This window comes from Oryzias latipes, chromosome 21, assembly GCF_002234675.1.
Source record: "Oryzias latipes chromosome 21, ASM223467v1".
Taxonomy (NCBI): Eukaryota; Metazoa; Chordata; class Actinopteri; order Beloniformes; family Adrianichthyidae; genus Oryzias; species Oryzias latipes.
The window spans coordinates 8,621,008-8,637,359 of NC_019879.2; the positions used below are offsets into that span (position 1 = coordinate 8,621,008).

A 16,352-nucleotide genomic window follows, 5' to 3' on the forward strand; every position below is an offset into this window, starting at 1 on the left:
CATTTTTCTAACACCCTTGAACAGACGACGTCACTTAATGGACGAGCAGCAGCACCTGGTCATAGAGGGCCTTCAGGTATTAATGGAATAGGTAAAAATACTAGACTGTTTATGCTTTTCAGAAAAAGTTTAGGTATGGAAATTAAAATTAGATATGCGGAGCGGTTTCAGTTCATTAGAAATGCCACAGGAACATGTAAAAAACCCTAAAAGCACCATTTTAATGTAAGTCTATTAACAAAAATTTCTAATATGAAATTACCAATGGAGAAATAGTTGCTGTTAAAGTTTCCAATTAATTCCCAATGGGGAAAACGGCATTTCTTTTATCTGTGTGTGTGTGTGTACATTTGTGTAGCTTTAAATTAAAGTAAAGCTGAGACATTTTTACTCCTTTATTTAAAGGCTAAAGCTATTTTAATTTACCTCAATTTCCAATTTCGGCTTACAATGAGCTCTGCTGATGCATTCAAGAACTCACGTATATTTGCACACAGTGTATCGCTATTAGCTATCCTCCGCTTAACATTAATCTGCGTATTTTAAAAAAATCACATTAAACATTTTTAATGTTTAATCATTCGTTTAAGGTTTTCTGTACCGTTTTTTTTATTTAACAATAATAAATTGATACAACGAAGGCTTAATAGTGTTATTTAGCAGCTTTCCACGTGTCAGTGAAGGCATCAAGATGAGAAGTCTGTATTCCTCAACTGGCGTCTTTGCGGCCATGGTAACACCGAGCCCCGTTCATCGGACAGAAAACCCTCCCCAAGCAAGCAATATTCATGTAGGTATGAGGATTTTCCCGTAAAAAAACATTTATTTAAAAATGTACATAGTTATGTTTTCGGCTGGCAGTTGTTGTGTTTAAACATAAATGTTAAAATACTCAGAGGATTAGGGATGCGCGGTTCTCTGTTAGCAGTTACAGCAGTAAGCTAGCAAAAATAGCTAGCATCGATTAGATAAGAGCATGGCCGGAAACAAAAAAGCTGTTTTGAATAAATCCTTCACATGAGCAAGCTAAGCATAACGACGAGCAGGTGTTTGAGCTCCACTTCGTTCGTAGGCTGCTGGCTTACCCTCACCGTTAAGACGAACTTTAATTACTGCTGGAAATATCCCGTTTATGGTCGGAACCGCTGTGTGTTCAAAGTCCGTGTGCTATATCTCTCTGTAGCTGCTCATTCAACATGAACTTGGCCGAAATCTGTGACAACGCCAAAAAGGCTCGGGAGTACGCTCTGCTGGGAAACTATGACACCTCTGCGGTGTACTACCAGGGCGTCCTGCAGCAGATCCACAAGCACTGTCAGTCCCTCAGAGACCCTGCTCTCAAAGTCAAATGGCATCAGGTGAGCCCACTTCTGTTTAAAAACCTCTTTATTTTACCTAAATGTTTCTCATTTATTACAAATGTTTAAGAGCAACTATACAGTCAGAGCAAAATAATAAATGTCTGATGTCTTGACTGATTTAAGTGATTGTGTAATCTGGATAATCTGATTGTCTTTATCTGACTGTCTGCCATCTGATTATGAGAAATCTGATTACCACAGCTAGATTTCTCATCTATAATCTGAATTCTTCTAGCTTGTATACCTACTTATTTTTTTATTTATATCTGAAAACATTAGGGAATTAAAAATAAAATAAATTATTGTGACCTATTTTGCAGACCTATGCATCCTCATGGAAAACTCTGAGGTCGGCATAACTGCATTTACCAAAGCTCAGATGTAACAGAACATTTGAGTCTTAACTTGAGAATACACAAACTCTAAATAAAAACAGATTATAGATTGAAGGTTACCAATGTTTTTGAATAAACTGGTTTCTTCAGTGCATTTATTAGGCGTTGTAGAGTCTAATAGCTGACAGGAAGAAAGCTTCTTCCTGCCGAGAGGTGTTCAAGTCTCTGACTGAAGGAGCTCCACCGTGCACCAATGATGTCATGCAGAGGATGATGATGAAGAGGATCGCACATGATGGATTCCAGTTCCCGTAACGTCATCCTTTCATGCACCACAGTCACAGACTGTAGGGGACATCCCAGACCCGGAGCTGGATCTTCTAACCTGTCTGTCGATCATCTTCCTGTTCTTGTCAGTGCAAACACCACCCCCACCACCCCAGTAGCAGGTCACACCGTAGGAGAGGGCAGATGCAACAACGCCGTCATAAAAACTTTTTAAGAGTCCTGGAAACTCTGAAGGACTCCTCATCCTCTCCTTTTTGTTTTCTTTTTTTGTTGTTGCCAAGCAACAATAGATTCTGTAAACGATGGACCCGCAGACCGCTACAGACCCAGAAGTGGTGGGAAAATAGTCCACAATAGAGTAGTGGGGAAGCCACTGCACCCATTACATGTAAAAAATTAAAATTAAGCACATGTCCTTCAAAAACAGATTAACAATAAGAGAACAACAAAACTAAAACATAAAAAACAAGTAAACTCACACTGAGATAGTTGGGGGAGGGAGTAATCTGATTACCAGATTTTTGTGGTTGAGAAAACAGGCTTTTTGTCTGTGCTCTGAAAGGGCAGTTTTGTTTTTTCTATCAATAAATTGTTTTAAGACAACAACAAAGCTATGAAATTGGCTTTAGTTTACCAATAAAGACAGTAACAGCTAAAACTGGACACGGTTATCAGTTCCTCTTTTATTGTTATAAATAACTCAAATTGACAAATTGATTAATCTTCACTGTAAACAAAATACAATATATTTCCTTTTATATTCCAAGGAAATCAAGCGGATCTGTCAGAAAATTTCTATTCATTTTATAGTAGCTAAATTTTAAGAGGGCAAAGACACATACCCAGAAGTCAACATAACAGTCATGGAATGTTATCGAGCCACTCCTGTTTCAGTCATGAGATTTTCAGATGGCCGCAAGGACAATAAAAAACCTGGAGAGAAGCTTGTAAAGGTTTTTAAGTATAAACTAAACTAAACTAGTGGACCCAACTGAAAAGCATAAGGACGGGGCTTCTCAATCCTACCAGCCTACCAGTTAACCAGCTCAACCTGTGTGCCTTGCTTCTGGTTACCTGGATCAGATGTGTTCAGCCAATCAGAATGAGGAGACAACTTCATCAGCTAGATCCAGGTTGGGCAGCCCTACTTTAGGACATCAGCTTTTTTTAAAAGACCAACCTTCAAACAAGTGCATGGTTGTAAAAAGTGCATGAACGGTTTTAGCTCAGACGTTTTAAGATAATTTTTATGACCACAATAAAGGAAGTTCTTTTGAAGAGACTGAAGTTAGATTCTGTGTTTGGATAACTTTTAAGCTCTGGAGTGTCGGAAACTTTAAGTAAAAATGTTTTGAAGTTTTTTTTCATCACTTGTGTACATTTACAGTCCTCTTCTTCCTCTACCAGGTGAAGCAGGTACTAGCCGAGGAGTGTGAGCAGGTGAAAGGCATCATGGGAACCCTTGATAGTTTCAAGTCTGAAAAGCCAATGGACGTCTTTGTTCCTCATCCAGAAGAGCTCCCTGGGGATCCAACAGTTTGGCCCCCACCCATCCCTGCAGAGCACAGGTGTGTGTTTGTGTTGCCAGTTCTGAGATAATTCGGGCTAATTTCTCGCACAGAGCTTTAAATGTTTCAGACCCCTGGTAAATGTTGGTTTCTTCTGATTGAGATGTTCAATCCGCCTCCTAAAAGGTAACGTGACAATGTTCAAGAGGTACCATTATGGAAAAAAATGTTTTTTATTATATGGAACAAAAAATGACATTTCTTTTCTCTCTTTTGGTCAATATAAATTGCTGGCCAAAAAAACCCCCTCAAAGAAGTACAATGTTAATCTGAGCCCTGACCCACTTCAATTCATCTGTGGTCACCCTGGTGCTTTCATCATTCTGGAGCAGATTACAAATGGATTTATCAGACTTTTTATGTTGCTCCATGAACAAATTCAACCCTTAGTGGACTTTTTTAACGTTTACATAGCTGTTTAGTTTCAAATCCTTTGCCACCCATTCTTTATGTATTCTAGATTTTTCTTTCTCTGCTTTGCTACGTAATGAAGGATTTATTTCCCCATTCCACAACAGTGAGTACAGACGATCCTGGCTCCAATGCCTTCTCAAAATGAGAAAATTCTAATTGTGCTTGCTCCTTTGTGAAAATAAATGTAATAATGCAAAAAGAGCTCCACTGTTGACAACACTGTTGTTGACATCCATTGTTAACGTTAGATAGATAGATAGATAGATAGATAGATAGATAGATAGATAGATAGATAGATAGATAGATAGATAGATAGATAGATAGATAGATAGATAGATGACTTTATTAATCCCACAATGGGGAAATTTCATTTATCTGTGGCATCAACATGACATTCAGAAATAATCTATATAATATAACATCAATAAAGGACATCACAAATTACATTTATATTAGATAATTAAAAATATTACTAAAATTATTATGAAAAATTATTATCAAAAATGAGATTCTTATTAAATAAAGAAATAAATATTAAAGAAATACAGCTGCAAAAGTGTAAAAAACATGCGGTCTGCAAAACATGTAAACTGTAAAAAAACATTACAAATTTTTTCAAAATACAGAAATAACTAATGAAGTTCACACCAAGAACAAAAACAAACAACTGTTCAGGAACAAAAAACAATTTAAAATTGAAAAACAACAACTACAACAAAAGTAAATGAATCAATGACTACTTCTGTGGTTAGCTACTTCCGCAAACAGCGAGTGACGTCGTTCACCGTTGAGTCCTCTTCTGCGCATGCGGGTCACTTCTGGGTCATTTCACGGTCACACAGGAGATCACAAAAGTTCGCATTTAATTAGAAATGGGAACGGCCTTGCAAAAAAATCGAACTTTTTCAAAAAATCGGAATTGAGCATTAAGCCCTGCAGTGTGAACGTAGCCTTACACATTTCGCACCAAACTTCTTCCAACTGTAGGTGGCAGACTTGCACTAGTATCGGGTAGTAAGAGACCAGTGTGAATAAGTCTATATCCCTTGAGCTATCTTGTGGGGTCCAGATGACCCCACTCCCAACGTTAACGTACCTCCAAGGCACGTTAAAAAAAGGGTCAGATGTTTTCCACTCATCTTAGTGTCAGAATTTCACCTTTGATGTAATATTTGTCTTTCCAGCAGATCTGGTATAATTGTTACAGCTTAAAATAATAACTTATTCAAATCAGTACTTGTATCCCCCACTTTTTCATCTCTTTTCCTTTTACTCTCTTCCACCCCCCCCCTCCCCACACACACTAAATGTAACAAATAAATAAAAAATAATACAACATAAAGGGGTTTATACAAATCTACACTCTAGTTTTTTGAAGCTATATAACCTCTTTTTGAGATAGTAAAACCTGTCCAACACAAAAAGCCTTCAGCTCTAATCTGTTTGCTCAGCTGATGGACAGAACAAGTAAAAAAAGAAGAAAAAAATAAATAAATAAAAGGGTCAGTGCACTGTCCAGTGGGGTCATCTAGACCCCACTGGACAGTGCACGGAACCTTTTTTTATATTCACTCCTTTTTTATCTTTACTGGTGTCCATGGATTACATGAAATCCTCTCCAATTTTATCCACCTTTGTCATGGTAGGAAGAACACATCAATGTAAGGGTGGGGTCTTCTTGACCCCACAAGATAGCACAAGGGATGTGTGCGTTCGAGAATGCTCGTTCCTGAACGCGCATCACATGCCTGGTGGGAACGTAGCTTGATACCTCATTCCTGTGTCTTTTATAGGAATCCTGTTGCAATAAAGCGGCCCAGCAGTGCAGCGAAGCAGCAGCGGAAGGAGTCTCCTGGTTTGCAGAGAGGCTTTGCACCAGGTGGACGGGGTCCGACCAATCCTAAAGCCGAGCGGCCAGCAAACAAAGAAGCCCGAAGCTCAAAAACCAAAGACGACAAGGTCTAGATTAAAAGCAGCTGATTGGTACCCACCTCACAAAACCAAACCCATCATGTTTCCCAATGTACTTTTCAAGCAGGGAAAAAAGGTTGACCCACAAGGAGATGTGGAACAAAAGAGATTTGATGGAACAGGATATGACAGCAACTTAGTGGAGTCACTGGAGAGAGATATCGTGTCCCGTAACCCAAATATACACTGGTAAGGACAGCAGTGTGTTTGATGTTTTTCTGATGCAGATCTCTGCACTGCTGAACGTTTTCCTCTTATAAACCACAGGGAGGACATTGCTGATCTTGAAGATGCTAAGAAGCTGCTGAGGGAGGCGGTGGTGCTACCTATGTGGATGCCAGACTTCTTTAAGGGCATTCGCCGGCCTTGGAAGGTACACAAAACGCATGATCCCAAACGCATCGTTTAACATATGCAGCTGTGTGTTCACAAGGAGATCATTTCACTCTAACTGTTTTTATGATAATCATATCATAAAAACAGTTTTAGGTCAAGCAGGTAAATGAAATGACTGCTTCAGAGCGGTTTGAAACTTTGAATGTCATTCATACCACGGTCCGGAGGAACATTTGGTTCATTAAAAAATGATAATGGACACTTTTGCTTGACTCCCAGAATGGCGGACAACAAAACGCACATGAATTCACTTCAAGGAGTCCTTCAAATGTCTCTATGATGGACATGACAGAATCTCTACTAACTTGATGACCATTTAACATTAATGCTGCCTTTAATTTTAAATAGTTCGTTCCCTGTCTTTGTGTCCTGCTATCTTATTCCTTGACACAGAGAAAATATGTTTTTTATAAATAATTTTTTATTAGTACCGTATTTTCCGGACTATAAGTCGCTGCGGAGTATAAGTCGCACCAGCCCAAAAATGCATTATAAAGTAGAAAAAAAACACAGATAAGCTGCACTGGACTATAAATCGCATTTTGACGGGAAATTTATTTGACAAAATCTGAGACCAAGAACTATTAACTTGCACAGCCTCATATGACAATCATAGCAGACTGTTTATCTCAATTTCACAGTAATTCTTTCTCATACTTATTTATTTATCCCTTTCATGAAGCATCATTAGCCAAATAATACTCTGTTTTCATCCTGTATTTGTAGAAACAGTTGTCATTTTTATTGCATTTCTGAATCTATGAAATCATTGGAAAATAGAATATTATGTTGTTAGCCTTCAAGATCATACTGTAAAAAAAAGTTTTCTGATTTTCTGAGTCACTTAACATACTCTTAACACTTAACATACCTCATACATCAAATTGACCCAGGAACATCATCTCTGTTCCTCACAAATGAACATAACAGGAGGGTTAACAACGTATTTATTTCAATTTATTTCTAATATAAGTCGCTGCGGAAAATAAGTCGCACCCCTTGCCAAACTATGAAAAAAAGGGCGACTTATAGTCTGGAAAATACGGTAATTGGAAAATGTAATTGTTTGTTAATACAGATTTAATGAACAGAGTTAATATTGAATTCAATAAAAGTGATATAGGAAAACTACTCATGGACTTTGTTTCTTTACAACAAACTTTTGCTTCATCATCTGGTCAAAAACGAGCGCGAAGAGGTGAACTTTCCCTCAGAAACGAGGCTTTGGGTCCCTTCACACAACGTTTAGCATTTATACTACTTTCCTCTGCTGGTTAGTCCTCACTCGGCAGCCACAGCAGAGCGAGCTGCAGGAGCCATCACCATGACAACGCATCACGCCTCATAATAAATGGTCCCCTAAACTATTAAAATGTTAAAAATAACAAGATTAAAGTACTAATAATTGATTTAATAGTTATCTTTTGTATGTGACCATATAAGTGGGATAATGACCAATATGGTGTCTATTATCAGAAATGAATGGATGACGCCTCGTTAATTTCTGATAATGGACACCTCGTTGGGCATTATTCCTTACTTGAATGATATTTTCTTATCCATATAATAGAGCAGGCCTTTTCTCTATCCATTTCTTAACATCCTTTGTTGAACTTCCTCATGTGACCCCGCTTTCCCACAAGCTCCAACTCATGAGACAGTTTTTTAAAGCAGCTAACATTGCACATTGCATAACTGTGACATTCTCATGCTCATCTTTTTTTCTTTTTATTCACATCTGACCTTAATTAGACTTTACATTCATTTTTTTTTTCCCAGACTGCAGTGAAATGAAAAACTACTAAGTTTGTTTGGGGAAAAGGTCACTTCATGTGCGTTACGTTTAGGTCCAGCTTCACATCTGTTTATCACTGCATGGCCACTCCTAACCCTCTTGCTGAGACTCCATCTGCAGTTTGGCTCCAAGTTAGTCTGAATCACTGATCATTCCGCTGTGTTTTATGTAATCGCCATAGCAACAGACACAAATCAGACGCAGCAAAATTAGCCTTGAAGTTGGCAGTGATGATAGTTTTCAGGAAGCTTGCATTGATGTAGTCATAAATTGGGCTTTTCTCTGCACATCCTTAGAAACATGTTGCTCTCTTTATAGTTCTCTTATGCTTAAACATCCTTGGTGACATCTGTTTGTATCTAATTTCTAATTTAGCAGTTTTTCAACATTTTTTAATTGTCTACCTATTTTCTTAGGGAGTGTTAATGATTGGGCCACCGGGGACCGGTAAGACCATGCTAGCCAAGGCTGTGGCCACAGAGTGCGGGACAACATTCTTCAATGTTTCCTCCTCCACCCTCACCTCCAAATACAGGGGCGAGTCTGAAAAACTTGTTCGACTGCTGTTTGAAATGGTGAGTGGGCGCCATCAGTGGGCTCCTGATGTAAGCAACCCGATGTTGTTGAAAAAAACCTCCTGTTCCCCTTTTTGTAGGCCAGGTTTTATGCGCCAGCAACTATTTTCATAGATGAGATCGACTCCATCTGCGGCAGGAGAGGAACATCTGATGAGCACGAAGCCAGTCGCCGGGTCAAATCAGAACTTCTGGTTCAGATGGACGGTTAGTGGAGCAGAGGAATTGTAGTTTATAGACCCACTCTGAAAAAAATTGTGCTTCTGGTGTTTTTAGTAAGTTCTTGTAGCATTTTTCTCACAATAGAGGACATGTATAAAGATAAATAAGATGAAAACGTTTTTAAGTATTTCTTTACTCAAATTGTTGTGAATCAGGAGCAGAAAATACAGCTAGAAAAAGCTTGTCGTTGTGACGTCGAAGCTATAATCGACAGACCATGAGCTCTGCTCTATTCTGATGCATCCACTTGCAGACAAGTAGATTTCAAATACGTCTTTGTTTTCCTCGTCTGAGCTGGAATATAGATCGGAACTGTACGGCTGGATAACTCCAATATTGCTCGCTATTTTTGTTGCAGCGGTAACGTTAGTTCAGGGTGTGAGGGTTTGTAAGTTAGCAGGAGAGTGTGTAAGCGGAATACTTTTAAAACAACAGGTGCTTGGAGTGGGACTTTAGCAATAATGGAATTATTAAAATTGATCAATTAATGTGAAGACAGAATTCATACAATTCCTGTGACTTGCGCTGAACATTTTCCTCCAATGATTTGTGATCTTCACTGGTTTCCATGGATTACATGAAATCTTTCCACCTTTATCCACCTTTGTCATGGTAGGGAGAACACGTCAATGTAAGGGTGGGGTCATCTAAGATAGCACAAGGGTTAAGAATGAATTAGTAAAAATACTCTAAGGCATAAATGCTGCAGCAAAAATTTCCAGCTGGGTCTTTAAAAATAAATTATAGTAATCAGCATCAAATTGATCTCTATTTTTAAACATCAGTATCAATTAATCATTAATTGGATTTTCTTTTAACTAGTATTTTTTGGGCCTTTTTTTGCTCATTTTTTTTCTTACGTTTTTAACATAAGGAATTATTATGAAGAGTCATGCCTTTGTCTAGTTTAAACGAGTAATTATGTAAAATTCATATTTCATACAAAACAAAAACTGATATTGGGTCTCAATGTCGGTTGAATCAGGAAGTTTTGAATTAAAACTGAATCCACTCCGTATGCTTTCACTGACACTAGAGGTTCTGCTTTAACTGTGTCCGTGCTGAATGCAGGAGTGGGAGGAGCCCAGGAGAACGATGACCCTTCCAAAATGGTGATGGTCCTCGCTGCTACAAACTTCCCCTGGGATATTGATGAGGCGTTACGGAGGCGACTAGAGAAACGCATCTACATCCCCCTGCCAACAGGTGACCCCCTTCTGCAAGGGAATTTGAACAAAACCAGATTTTTAAGACACAAATAAAACAATTTATTATCTAATATTGTGGGAAAACAATAAAAAAGGATTCCATTCAAGTCAATAAACCTTATTGGTTCACAAGGGGCATTTTAAAAAAAGCCTTCAGAGCACCATGACATAGACCTAGCATAGAGCTTAACCAGAAATGCGTAAAAATCTGGACAATAAAAACATAAGAACTATTACAATAAAGGTAGAAAGAAAATTAGATAAAATATTTACATACATGGAATTGTGGCATTATGAAAGTTCAGTAGGAACACAATATTATCTCAATATATTATATATTAATCTGAGCTCATTTTAGCTGCTGAATTGTCTGTATGAAATCTGCATCACAATTTCAATTTTACATTTAACAGTATCAATCAGTTTCATGTCTTGCTCAGATTTTGGACTTGTGATCAGTGCTTTGATTGTGCTTGTCTGTGCGTGCAGCTGTGGGCCGTGTGGAGCTTTTAAAGATCAACCTGAAAGAGGTGGAGCTGGCCCCTGATGTGGAACTGGACCTCATCGCCCAGAAGATCGAGGGCTACTCAGGAGCAGACATCACCAACGTTTGCAGGTCTGTCGCTGACGTTGATCGCACTCTTTCCATTTTTAGTGTTTGATTTCTGAAGCAGTATGTTACCCTACAACTTCTCTGTCTCCTTTTATATCAGACTAAATTGGAAATGTTCAGTGGAAAGAATGATCTCAGATCTATATATAAACACTTTGAGTCACCTATTTATGGTCATTTTTCTTGTTAGTAACTACAACACAAACTGGCATATTGTTAGGACTGAAGGCCCGTACACACCGGGACGAATATTCGCCAGGCGTTATCGCCAGCGTTTTTCGCCACGTTTTTTGTGTTCACACCCAGGCGATTTTCGCTGACTGTGAGCCGAGCGAACATGCAGTTTCATTCCCTGACATTAGATGGCGCATAATGTAAATAGAAATACTCCTGTACACAAGGTGGCGCTGCGCAACTTTACGATTCTTAAAGTCGCTTTTCACTCAGAAGAAGAGAGCAAGTATTTACGCGCTTGTCAGAATCATACAAAGAAAACATGAATATTTCAAGCATCAGTTGCTCCAACTGGTACTTGGTAAGTGGATATTTAAGAATGTCCGTCATTATTTCTTCGCGGCAGTGTTGACGCTACTTGGCGTCTAACTTCTTCGCTGGTATGTGTGCTCAGCAAGGCAGTTTTGTGTTTGAGCGCCCCCAAGTTGTGTTTTACTGTAACTTCAGAAGCTCCAGACACGTGTGCAAAAGCGCCATTCTCATTGGTCGAATAGATTTCGACGCAACGCGTCGAAAAAAAACAAACAAACCCGAGGCGTTTTTTTTTTTGACGCTTTGGCGCTTGGCGTTTTTTCGCCTCGGTGTGCACACTCACATTGGTGCCCTTTGTTTAGTCACGAGGCGCTAAACGTCGGCGAAAATCGCCGGCGAAATTCGTCCCGGTGTGAACAGGCCTTGAGACTGAAGGATTTTTACCTTAAAGACCCACTCCAATGAAAATCATGTTTTGGGCATTTCTAATGTTTTCTTATGGCATTTTTCTGATGATGGGGGACATATATTAGAAAAATTATGTTTAAAATTGCATTTCTGAGTATTGCTTAATTCAAATCATTGCGAATCAGGACCAGACGGAAAAGTAATCTGGTTTGAATAAGGGCGTATTTTTGACATAGAAAGTACGCTGGGGGTGCCACAAGCTCCCTGCTCTGCTCCACTTTTAGAAGACTAGATCCGTGAACGTCTTTGTTTTTACTCGACAGAGCTGGCATCTGGAGTAGCTCAGCTATTGCTTGCCGTTTTTGTTGCACATCTATTGTTTGCTTGGGGTTGTGAGGGGCTGGAAGTTAGCGGGAGAGCGTGTAACCAAAGCAATGCTGGGAAATCAGTAGAGGCTTACTTCCGTGGCAACAGGTGAATTTCTGATCTTGCCGATCTGCATAAACTGTGTTCTAGGAAACTGTTCTGTTTTTTTTTTTTTTATTTGGCTAAAAAAGGCAACTCGGAACGCTTTTACAGTAAATCAAAAGATGATCAGAGTGGGGCTTTAAAAATAGAATTTAACAGTTTAGAGATAAAAGTTGTTGTCCATTTCTGCCTCTTACTCAGAGATGCCTCCATGATGGCCATGCGTCGCCGCATCCATGGCCTGAGTCCTGAAGAGATACGAGCCCTGTCCAAAGATGAGCTGCAGATGCCCGTCACCATGGAGGACTTTAACGAAACTCTCAAGAAGATCTCAAAGTCCGTTTCTGCTGCTGACCTGGAAAAATACGAAGCATGGATGGCCGAGTTTGGGTCCGTTTAGAGTATTGCGGGAAAAGGAATTCAGCAAGCGAGCAATTCATGCGAGCAGGAAGACGCATCTGCGCAGACCGTCAGTGGATGTCTTCCTCTTTTACATGTTCTCCCCCTTGAATGTCACATACGGAGGGGCCAATCATCTATTGATGGCTGACCTTAAGGGCCTGGAAGGCATCGACCAAGAATATCTGGCATCAGAAGACTCACAGGCAGAGGCTTCAACGTCATGTTTCCGTTTGCGTGAAGCAATGCTTGTTTTCACAAAGCTGACGAACATTCAGAAGCATTTGGATGACCGTCCTCTGTAAACAGAGACTCCACACTGAGGATATTCCTGGATTTCTGCCTCTCATAAATTGGAGTGTAACACTGTAACTAATGTTTGGATGTCAGTCTATGCATAATTTTAAAAGCATTAATAAAGCTAATGTCAACACCTTGAATGTATTTTCTTAATTATCTAACACACTTGAATTTTAGAGCAGTGTCTGTCATTAAAATGAAATGTTTTTGTTGGTGTTAACATTTGCTTTTTGTTTTTAGTGCTGTTGGTTTGACTAATGTGAACCCCTGACATGTGAACTAGTTATAAGTTAAATTTTGAATACTAACCTAAATGTTTTGTCATTAAATTAAAAACATGATTTCGTCTTCTGCTCATTTTGGTTCATAGAGAATCCTGGAAAAAAGAGCTGCAAAGTTCCACTTTATCCTTTAGAAAAGTACTGTATTTATATTTATGTGCCCATTAATCCAATAGTTTATCAAATGTAGCTTTTAATTATTTCAAATGTAATCACAGAAGTGTTATATTTATTTTCTATACGTAACAATTTCAGCTTCCTTTACTTTTAAAGCAGTTAATACAAATTCCTTTTTAAAATAAAATACAGGTTTTTCTTTATTAAAAATGAAAGAAAGCCGAGTTAGATTTTCTATGATTATGACTTTGATGCATTTTTATCTTTTTTTCTCCTTTTGCTATCAAATATAAACCTGACAACATTGTTGTAGAACATGACATGTATTTGCAATTCTACACTGTAACCCTTGTACTATCCTAGTCACTTTAATATTGGGAGTTGGGTCATCTAGACCCACTAGTCAGTGTTCTGAACCTTTTTTCTTCAATGATTTGTGATCTTCACTGGTGTCCATGGATTACATGAAATCTTTCCACCTTTATCCACCTTTGTCATGGTAGGAAGAACACATCAATGTAAGGGGGGGTCATCTAAGATAGCACAAAGGTTAAGAACTTTACAGAATTTTTGCTTTAAGCTTCTCTAGTAATAAATTCTGAAAGCAGATTAAACCTTTCATCAGTTATCGGACATGTAAAAATCTAGACACAAAACTTCATTCACTAGGACAAATTTAACCAAAGCTACAAACCCATTATTAAGTCAGATCCTTGGCCTTTTTTTTTTTCTTCAAAGCCGAAGAGGAACAATGAAGGGATAAAGGAACCGAATGTGTCTCTATGCCTCAGGTAGCAGACCCCATGTGCTCAAAACCCTTCAGAAACTCAAGAAAACTGAATTTACTGCAGAGTTGCTGTTGGATTGTGTTGACACATTTATTGTGACCATTTGGTCAAAGGTTGATGGGTATTGGAAAAACAAAAAGCACAACTCAAGTTGTCTTGCAGCTGTAAAGATGATAACCTCACTATGCTGTTACAAAAACATACACACTAAATAAAGCTGTTTTTACAAAACCAGCTAAAACTTCGGCTTGTTATTTTTTTTTATTATGATTACTTTGAGCAGAATTGAAGCTAAATAAAAATGTGTCAGCACACTCATAAGAATAACGGCCTGTCATATATATATTGATCCTAAACCTCATGGATGCAATAGCTGCAAACAGCAGGGAACACCTGTGAGCATGAACTCAGTACGTGTCTGTCTCAAAAATTTGACTTCCCAAGCTGGTCTAATCCAGTTATAAGTGCTGCAAAAGAGTAAATTCAAGCCGTTTTTATACAGCACTGAAGCTATTCTAATTTCCAAACAGGCCAAGTTCTATATGATATGGGAAATTAGAGACAGAAGATGACAGCTAAGGAAAAGCGTGTCCTTCTCCTGTGAGCTTGTGTCTCCATAGGTTGTCTTCTACAGTCTTGTGAAGGTTTTCAAGACGACATGACTGACAACTCTTTGCACAGAAGATTTATAGTCAGCCATGAGGTGGGCCACAGCTCCCTTTTCTGTCAAGCCCGTTTGCTCCGATGCCTGGAGTGCCATTGAGGAGTGTTGTGTTCAGGAATGAATCCACATTCTGTCCACCAAGGTTAGATTGTGGGATCAGAAGACATAGAGAACACTGCAGATTTCCTGCACACATATGAAAAACATATTTTGGTGGAGGAAGTGTGATTATATGGGGCATAGAAATATCAGGCTTGTCATTGTTGGAAGCAAACTCAAAGAAGAGAAATATGTAAGTGAGTTTCAGGTGACAATTCCACATCTCTTTGGTCTGCTGTTTGTTCCAGAAGGGCAAAAACAAGCGTGTTGAGCGACTTGATACAAATGGGAGTTTAAGCATGGGCCGATGAAGCATGAGGAGATGTTTTAGAACAAAGCAGATAAATAGGCATGTATATGCAGAAAAATGACCATTGAAAAGAAACTTCAGCATGTTAATCCAATTTTTCACCATCAGATAACTTCAATATAAAAAAAGGAGTTTCAGGAAATCGTGTTTACATGCTCACTAATGTAATTACTCATCAATTACTCTTTCTTGTGTACATGAAAAACAGACGATAAACCCCACTAAGGTGTCAATATATTTAGATAAAAATTAGATGTGCCACTTCAGGGTTTTTCATGTAAATTGCCTAAAGTTTTTTTCTTAATCATTTTATTGACAGACTAAATATTTTGGAAAATAAAGGCTTAGGATCATTTAAAAAAAAATTAATTAAAACTATTTTCACTACATAAAGTTTAGCTCGAATTGTGCTTTAGGGTGATTCTAAGTGAACTTTTCCGGAACGACTTTCAGACCTAAAGTCAATTAACAGTGACTGGAATTCAAATGTTTATTTGTTCATTTCTGAGTAAATTAAATAAGATTGTTTTATGATAAAGCGAATATTGTAAATTAATGTATTTCTGACAAAAATAGTATGTTTGTGGGTCAATTCTGGGACAGGAAAAAACTCCCTGTCAATGAAAATGCATTATACAGGGAGGGTGCTGTTCAGCAATTTCTTTCAAATTTTGACACAATAACCCCATAGCAAATGACAACCCAATATATTTCAATTTTTGTGTATGTTAAATTAATTTAAGACAAGCACAGTATTGAAATGTCATTTTTTAAATGCGATGGCCATGGTGTAGTGGTAGAGCGGCTGACCACTGATCAATAGATCGCAGGTTTAGTTCCTGCCCTCTGTGCCCATGTGTCAAAATGTCCTTGGGCAAGACACCTTGGGTCTTGGCCAATGTGGGTCTTGCCCAAGACCCAAATTGGTTTAGGTGGTTGTAGGTTGATGCCAGTGTTTGGCAGCAGTGTGTGAATGTGTGTGTGCATGGCTGAATGGGACTGTGACTGTAATGCGCTCTGGGCCTAAGGAGGTAGCAAAGCGCTGTACAAGTACTGCATACGCAAATTTTAAATATTGAATTGCAAAATGCCTTTTTAAAATGCATGACCAAATTCAATTCTGAATTGTAAATAGCAAAACCCATGAACAATTAAATGCAGTTGATTTTGCTTTTGTTTAAAATTGTGTATTTAAAAGTGTAAAATTGAATTGTAACTTTTCATGTTGCAAAATGCATTTTTAACATTGCAAGCTCGCAAATGTAAAATCCATTTTAAAATTGCAT

At 38.4% G+C, this 16,352-nt stretch overlaps 1 protein-coding gene across 4 annotated transcripts; it reads left to right on the forward strand.

Annotated features, from left to right (window-relative positions):
• The first annotated feature begins 671 nt into the window (after window positions 1-671).
• LOC101163120 (katanin p60 ATPase-containing subunit A-like 1) lies at window positions 672-13,164 on the forward strand. 4 transcript variants are annotated; one of them, XM_011489320.3, is made up of 11 exons: window positions 672-794; window positions 1,184-1,358; window positions 3,392-3,552; window positions 5,760-5,925; window positions 6,002-6,126; window positions 6,205-6,310; window positions 8,545-8,703; window positions 8,784-8,910; window positions 9,997-10,131; window positions 10,623-10,749; window positions 12,310-13,164. In XM_011489320.3, exons 2-11 carry the CDS (start codon window positions 1,197-1,199, stop codon window positions 12,506-12,508), a joined length of 1,467 nt encoding a protein of 488 aa, XP_011487622.1. In that variant the 5' UTR covers window positions 672-794; window positions 1,184-1,196; the 3' UTR covers window positions 12,509-13,164. The 4 variants fall into 4 exon arrangements, with proteins under 4 accessions (XP_011487622.1, XP_004081510.1, XP_023806567.1 ...); XM_004081462.4 differs by having other exon boundaries at window positions 673-794; window positions 6,005-6,126; XM_023950799.1 differs by having other exon boundaries at window positions 676-790.
• Window positions 13,165-16,352: the final 3,188 nt, after the last annotated feature.